This window comes from Propithecus coquereli, unplaced genomic scaffold (genome assembly GCF_000956105.1).
Source record: "Propithecus coquereli isolate 6110/MARCELLA unplaced genomic scaffold, Pcoq_1.0 Scaffold291, whole genome shotgun sequence".
Classification (NCBI taxonomy): Eukaryota; Metazoa; Chordata; class Mammalia; order Primates; family Indriidae; genus Propithecus; species Propithecus coquereli.
Window position 1 is genome coordinate 3,180,005 of NW_012148519.1, and position 8,546 is coordinate 3,188,550.

The 8,546-nt window shown below is 34.9% G+C and overlaps 1 protein-coding gene across 1 annotated transcript in view; it reads left to right on the forward strand.

The window, feature by feature from the left end:
- The window catches only part of LOC105813842 (breast carcinoma-amplified sequence 3-like), a 105,162-nt gene extending 98,352 nt beyond the window's left edge, over window positions 1-6,810 (forward strand). Inside the window, exon 7 of the mRNA XM_012648645.1 lies at window positions 6,726-6,810. Within this exon, the coding sequence (XP_012504099.1) occupies window positions 6,726-6,802 (77 nt within the window). The 3' untranslated portion in view covers window positions 6,803-6,810. The remainder of the gene's footprint in view (window positions 1-6,725) is intronic.
- The last annotated feature ends 1,736 nt before the right edge of the window (window positions 6,811-8,546 follow it).

An 8,546-nucleotide genomic window follows, 5' to 3' on the forward strand; every position in this document is an offset into this window, starting at 1 on the left:
TGAGACAGAGTCTCACTGTTGTTGCCCAGGTAAGAGTGCCGTGGCGTCAGCCTAGCTCACAGCAACCTCAAACTCCTGGGCTCAAGTGATCCTTCTGCCTCAGCCTCCCCAGTAGCTGGGACTACAGGCATGCACCACCATGCCCGGCTAATTTTTTCTATATATTTTTAGTTGTCCAGATAATTTCTTTCTATTTTTTAGTCGATACGGGGGTCTCGCTCTTGCTCAGGCTGGTCTTGAATTCCTGACCTTGAGCGATCCTCCTGCCTCGGCCTCTCAGAGTGCTAGGATTACAGGCGTGAGCCACCGTGCCCGGCCAAGTTTATAGTTTTAATTAAAGCCAGTTTATTGATTTTTTTTTTCCCCTTACGGCTCATAGTTTTTGGTGTCATGTCTGCAACCTCACCAAACATTATGTCCTGCAGATTTTCTTCTAAACGTTGTATGGTTTTATTTTTTTTTTTGTTTAAAGAAGCACGGTTTTGCTTGGTTGCCCAGACTGGAGTACAGTGGTGCAGTCACAGCAGTCTCGAACTCCTGGGCGTAAACAATGTTCCCACCTCAGCCTCCTGAGTTGCTGGCACTACGGGTGTGTGCCACCACGCCCAGCTAATTTTTTGTACATTTTGTAGAGATGAGGTCTCCCTATGTTGCCCAGGCTGGTCTCAAGCAATACTCCTCCTACCTCGGCCTCCCAGAGTGCTTAGAATACAGGCGCTTGCTACCATGCGCAGCCTACATTTAAATCTATAATCAATTTTGTGTTAAGTTTGGACAAGTATGAGGTTTAGGCTTATTTTTTTTTTCTATGTACATCCAGTTGCTCCAGGACCATTTATTGACTAATCTTCCTCCATTAAGTTGCTTTTATACCTTTGTAAAAAACAAATGAGTTGGCCATGTTTATATGGGTCTATTTCTGCATTTTCTTCTTTTCCCTTGATCTATGTGTCTGTCCTTTTCACCAGTACCACTCAGTCATAATTACTGTAGCCATGTAACTACTAAAATATGTTACAGTGATTTCTTCCATTTCTTCTTTTTTAAACTTGTTTTAGCTGTTCTAACAGCCTTGCCTTTCCATATAATTTTAGAATGCTCATGTTTATAATTACAAAAAATCTTGTTGGGATTTTGGTAGGAATTACATTAAATTTTATATCAATTACGTATCTCCATGTATTTAGATTGTCTTTCATTTTTTTTATCAGCATTTTGTAGTTTTCAGTATACAAGTCCTGTGTATATTTATTCTTGAATACTTAAGTTTCTTTTGAGCAACTATAAATGGTATTGTATTTTGAATCTTAGTTTTCATATATTTCCTGCTAGTACATATTTTTATATGTTGATCTTGTGTCCTGTGACCTTGCTGAACTAACTTATTAGTTCTAGTTTTTCTGATTGATTGTTTTTTGTTTTAGTTTTTTCATTGATTCCCTGTGTAATGAATCATATTATCTGTAAATAGGGAGTTTTATTTCTTGCTTTCTGATCTGTATGCCTTTTATTTTCTTTGCTTCCTTATTGTGCTGCATAGAACTTCTAGTACTATAATGAACAGCAGTGGTGAAAGTGGACATCCTTGTCTTGTACCTGACCTTAGAGGGAAAGCATTCAGCCTGTGTCATTTTAGGTGTAAGTTTTTGTGACAAATTAGGTTTATATCATTTAATACCTGGAGCAACCACTTGAATTACTGATCCTGTAGGCAGTCTGCTTCTCTGGAGGTTTGTAGAAGCTTATTTTTGTTCCTGCTGTCTTTAAATGATGTACTCTGGTTATCAGTCTGTTTAATCCATTGTCCTAGAACCTGAAGATGCTGATGAACTCATACTCTTTTATTCTGGGGGATTTTTTTTTTTTTTTTTTTTAAAAAAGGGGGGGGGTCTTCCTCTATCTTCTAGACTGGAGTGCAGTGGCACCATTATAGCTCACTGCAACCTCATCCTCCTGGATTTAAGCAATCCTCCTGGCTCAACCTCCCAAGTAGCTAGGACTATAGGTATTCTACAGGTGTGTGCCACCATTCCCGGCTGATTTTTAGTTTTTTTTTTTTAGAGATGGAGTCTCAATATGTTGCTCAGGCTGGTTTCAAACTCCTGGCCTCAAGTGATCCTCCTGTCTTGCCTCCCTGAAATGCTGGGATTACAAGTGTCAGCCACTGTGCCTGTCTTTGTTCTGGGGAAATGTTTAGAATTATTTTATGGATGATTTTCTCCTATCTTCTCTGTTCTTTCTGTTTGGAATTTCTGTTATCTATAATTGGATCCTTGAGGTTGTTCCTCTAAGATTTCCTGTGTGTGTGTGTGTGTGTGTGTGTGTGTGTGTGTGTGCGCGTGCGTGTAAAAGTGATGTTTTCCTCTCTTTTGAGTTTTTGCTCTTTCCTCTGGGAAATTTTCTTAATTTTACCTCTGATGCTTGTGTTGAGTTTTTAAATAATATATACCTTCTTTTTTAATTTCTAAAAGCTATCTTCTATTCTCTAAGCCTCCATTTTCTATTATATTCTTATATTGTTCAATGCCAGCAACCTCTTCTCTTATATCATGGAAATTACTAATGATAGTATTTTTATTTTGATGTTTTCTTCTTGTAGAGTGTCAGGCACTTTCCCAGATGACTATTAATCCTTGACTGTCTGCACATTATTGTCAGTGGCAAACTGAAAAGCTAATTGAAAGTGCTACATAGGTGTTTCTGAACTTTAAATTTTATTGTGGGGTGCTTTGATTGTACTGTTTGTTTGTTGGAGTCCTCTCATTGATAGTATATTTTAGTATTTTCTCATGGACTTGTTATATTTCCCAGAGAAGACTAATAGGCTTCTGCCTAAAGGATAAAGTTCTGGTGCTAGTGTTGTGGAAGTGCAATGGGAGAAGGGACATGGAGGATTGAAGGACTGCTTCAATATTGAATGTATTTTAAAAATTTTTAAATTTTATTTTTTGCCCTAAAAAAAATCTCAAGAGTTCTTTTTTTTTTTAAATTTCAGAATATTATGGGGGTACAAATGTTTTGGCTACATGAATTGCTTTTGTACAGTTTGAGTCAAAATTATAAATGTGTCCATCACCAGATAGTGTGCATTGTCCCCATTAGGTGTGAATTTACCCATCCCTTCCTCCCCCTTCCCACCTGCTTGATTTCCATTGAGTTTTGCTTCCATATGTGCACGTGAGTGTTGATCAATTAATTCCAATTTAATAAGTGAGTACATCTGGTGTTTGTTTTTCCATTCTTGCAATACTTCCCTTAGGAGAATGGTGTCCCTCTACATCCAGGTTGTTACAAAAGGTATTAGTTCACCATTTTTTTATGACTGAGCAGTACTCCATGGAGTACATATACCACATTTTATTAATCTACTCATGTATTGATGGACACTTAGGTTGATTCTGCATCTTTGCGATTGTGAATTATGCTGCAATAAACATTGTGCAAGTGTCTTTGATAAGATGGCTTTTTGTCCATTGGGTAAATACCCGATAGTGAGATTGCTGGATCAAATGGTAGGTCTACTTTTAGTTCTTTGAGGTATCTGCATACTACTTTCCATTAGAGGTCGTACTAGTTTGCAGTCCCACCAACAGTGTATAAATGTTCCTTTCTCTCTGCATCCACACTGGCATCTGTTGTTTTGGAACTTTTTGATAAAAGTCATTTTCACTGAAATTAGGTAATATCTCATTGTGGCTTTGATTTGCATTTCCCTGATGATTAGAGACATTGAGCATTTTTTCATATGTTTATAGGCCATTAGTCTGTCTTCTTTTGAAAAGCTTCTGTTCATGTCTTTTGCCCACTTTTTTATGGGGTTGTTTGATTTCCTTGAGTTCTTTGTAGATTCTGGTTATTAGCCCTCTATTGGATGCATAGCATTCAGATATTTTCTCCCATTCTGTAGGTTGTCTTTTTGCTCTATTGTTTATTTCCTTTTTTCTTCTTTCTCCATTTGGATACCTTTGATTTTTTTCTCTTGCCTGATTGCTCTGGCTAGGGCTTCCAGCACTATGTTGAATAGAAGTCGTGACAGTGGGCAACCTTGTCTAGTCCAGTTCTAAGCAGGAATGCTTTCAGTTTTTCCCAGTTCGGTATGATCTCGGCTGTGGGTTTGTTGTATGTGGTATTTATAATTTTGAGGTATGTTCCATCTTTTCCTATTTTGTTAAGAGCTCTTATCATAAAAGGGTGCTGAATTTTGCCAAATGCTTTTTCTGCATCTATTGAGATGATTATATTGTTTTTACTTCTGTTTATGTGATTAATCATATTTATGGATTTACATATGTTGAACCATCTTTGCATTCCTGGGATAAAGCCCACTTGGTTATGGTGAATTATTTTTTTGATGTGCAGCTGAATTTGGTTTTCTGGAATTTTATTGGGAATTTTTATGTTTATAAGAGATATGGGTCTGTGGTTTTCTTTGTTGTGTCCTTTCCTGGCTTTGGTATCAAGGTGATACTGGCTTTGTATTAATAGAATGAGTTGGGGAGGATTCCTTCCTTCTTGATGTTATGAAATAATTTCTGCAGTATGGGTATCAATTCTTCTTTGTAAAATAGGTGTTTTGTTCACTTTTTCCATTTTCCCTCCCATAAGTAATTATTAAGAGTTTTTATCCTTATGGAGTTTGTATATGTATGTATGTATATTATTGCCTTTGTATGTATGTTTATATACGAAGGGGCTTATTTAATCCTTTTTTCCTCTCTATACAAAAAGATGGTATATAATTCTGTATCTTACCATTGTTGTATATATTCCTTTTTTCCATTTGTAGCTTCTGTCTCATTCTGTGTTTTCATAGAACAGTTCTTTTTTTGCAGCTGTAGGAAATATTCATTATATTCTTAAAATTTTCGTGTTTTACTTTTATTATAAACAGTGCTGTAGTGAATAATCTTATTTACAGTTATTTCTCATTTCTGAGCGTGAATTGTGTAGGACAAAATCCTACTTGTGATTTTTTGGATTAGAGGATATTTGTATTTCAATTTTGATTAATACAGTGAGAGAATTTTATCAAGCTTTTGGATTTTTTTGAGAAGCTCTTAGGTAAATGTCAATGTATGTCAACATCGTTAAGTCTTTTTAAGTGGAAAATTTCTTATTCAAAAGTAGTGTGAGTAGTATAATGATCCCTAAGAACCCATCCTTTATTATTTTATGGGTAATCTTGTTTTATTAACATTCATTCCCCTCCCTCCAGATTATTTTGAAACATGTCCCAGATATCTTATCAGTTTATTGGTTAATATTTTATTACTTGTTTATAAAAGATAAGGTATCTTAAAAATATAGCCATAGTATTGTAGGAGAGGAATAATTTCTCGTCTAACCTTTCAGGTTCTCTGGCTGGGCTTAAGAATTAAGCTGACATAAAACATTAACAGGAGAAAATCATACAAATTTTATTTAATAAAATTTTACATGTGCATGTCTGTCCCCACAGAAAAATGAAGACTCAAAGGAAGTGCCTAGGCCTAAGTGCTTATATACTTGGTTGAACAAAGAGTGGCATTTATGGAAAAGTATCTAGGAAGATAAGGGTTAGTTTAACAAAGTTTGTACAGATTTTTCTCATCCTTGACTTTCTATCTCTGGTGATTAGAATGTTTCTTTCCTCCTATATAGGAAGGTCATCTTTGATAAGGTGTCTGTCTTTCCTGCTTATTGGAATGAAAGGGCAGGTCAGAGTGCCCTTCTTGAATCTACTGTTTTTCAGGTGCCTTTAGCTCAAAATAATCAATAGGCCAAAGATACATATTTTGGGGGTGGCTTATCCTGAACTCCAATAATGCCATTCTCAATACAGTTTTAAGGAATTTCTGTCATGTATGAGGTTTACCATGTTTTCATATGGTTCAGAGCCATTCTGTACAAAAACTGACTGACTTTATTTTTTCTGCTTGTTTGTTGATATTATATTAGGTTCATATCCTATAATATTGTTCAGTTCATTTATTATTATTATGTTGACTAGAACTTACACCATAGGGGTGAATGGAAGCAACAACACTGGGTATCCTTTTTTAATTACTGATTTTAATGGGAATACTCGAAACCATTACCTGTACTATTTGCTGTAGGTCTTTTGTAGATTATCATTTTTGGATTAAAAAACATATTTTTGTTACCTTTTTGTTCTTATTATGATTAGGTACAGAATCTAACTGAATGCTTTTTCTGTCTGTTAAAATGTTAATGTGATGAATTACATTAATAGATGTTATAATGTTAAACTATTGGGTAAATCTAATTTAGTTATGAGATTTTATTTTTTTCTAATATATTGCTATTTGATGTATTAATATTTTATTTGGGATTTTTGCATTTATGTATATCAATGAGAATGGTGTAAAATTTTATAATTTTCCTGTCCTGAGCTACCTTTACTTAGTTTTGATATCAGGATGATACTAGTTTCATATAATTAGTTGGTGGCGTGTGGGGTGGTTTTCTGATCTCATGGAGAATGTGTATAAGATTGACAGTGATGCCAATTTATAAAAATTTTTAAAAATGCTGGTTCAATTTTTTAAATGATGTTGGTTTATTTAGCTTTTCTATTTTTTGGTCAGTCAGTGTATAAAGTTTGTCAATTTATAATGAATGCTTTTCTATCTTCTCAGTTGTAAGTATTTTGAAATCGTAAAAATAACAGAAAGTATACAAGAATGTTTCTCAAAGTTTACAGTTTGTTTTATGCTCCCTATCAGGTGCTCAAAAATGTGATAACTTTGCTGAAAAAAGACCCCTCCTTGGTGTTTGTAAGAGCATTGGATCTTCTGGGTAAGGAAATTTAAAAAATTCTTTGCATTACCTCTTACAAATTTGTATTATTCCAGAGGGAAAACTTTGATGTTTTAAAATCTTTGTAACCATAAGACTAAGCTCTCATAAGAGGGAAGAAAAAGGAAGTAAAACATATTTAGGGTTTTCATAGTTAGTGACTCAGTCACTAAACTAATTATTTCTCTTCTATTTTTTCATATGCAGGGTGATAGCTGGAGCCAAAAGAAAACAAATATTAGATTAGAATATAGTCTCATCATTGAGAAAATGTTTTTTAGTTTATGTGTTTCTAATATAGTCACTTTTATGTGATGGCCTTTTTACAGCAGATTAGAAGTTACTATTAGGTGGTAATAATAATAACTTATTTTTATTATGTGATACAAAATTATTATTATTAATAGTAACCAACATTTATTGATGCTGTAGCATGTGCTTGACACTGCTTTGTAGGTGTTGCGTGAGTTTTCTCTTTTATTCCTTACGATAATACTATGAAAAAAATACTATTCTTATTCCTATTTTGCAGTCTAGAAATAACTGAGGCACTACTTCACACAGTGGAGCTAGTGATTCAAACTCAAGCAAGCATGCTCTTATTTCCATGCTGGTTGCATTTTTGACAATGAGAGGGCTGTGGACTAAGGTGATGAATTGTTATTAATCATAAAACTAGATGTTTTCTTTACTTTCTCCATATGTTAAATGGAAATAATACTCAATGGTTTATAACGAATTAATTGTCAGCTTTATAGTGACCTTTTCATTACATAATTCCAATTCGGAATTATGTTCAACTGCTCATAAAGTTACCATGGCCTACACAAATCATGTAATTAGAAGCCTATGGATAGGAAGTCCAGGGCTAGTAGAATGTTTCGGTGATGTCATCCGTGACCTAGGTTTGTTCTAGCTTAGACATCCTTATAATGTGACCCCTTTTTCTTTCTCAAGATGGCTACTGTCTTTTCAGTTTGTGTGTCTCCTCAAATTGAACTCCTCACTGCAAGGAAAGCTGGGAAGTGACTATGGTTTTGTTAGTAAAGGAAGATGATCAAATGGATATTAAGTTGGCCACTAGCAGCCTCTGCCACAGGCTTTCTGCTCATACTGTGCACTTTAGATTGTGGGGCACTGGGGGCACTGGAGAAGAACAGAATGTATTAATGATATAACATGGTTAAATCATAGAGTCTTTTTTTTTTTTTTTGAACACCAGAGATTGATACCGACATAGAGTCTTGATTATTGCTTCTTAGGGGTATGATTTGACTTCATGGGCTACAAGGCAAATTTCTTTAAGAGTTAATTTTTGGATAGAAGTAGACATAAAGCATTTGAGAATTTACTGTGTATTCAACACTTTGCCAGGTATAAGATAAGGACAGAAAATCATGAAACCCCAATTTCTTTCCCCAAAGACTTGGCTGAATAGAAAAAGCACAATGTATGCAAAATAATTATTTAATATTGATGTTTGATAGGAATTCAGAGAAGGGAGAGATTAGTGTGCATGGATTAATGAGAGAAAGCCTAATGGAGAAAGAGCAGCATAGGTTGGGTCTTAAGGAGTGAGAAATATTGCAGTAGATGTAGAAGAGTAAGTAGGACTTGCAACATAGGTTATAAAACTATAGTAGTGGAAGAGAAACTGGAATAAATACTGAAGAATTATTGTAATTGGCCAGGCTTGGTGGCTTACGCCTGTTGACACCAGGAGTTCAAGACAAGCCTGAGCAAGATAG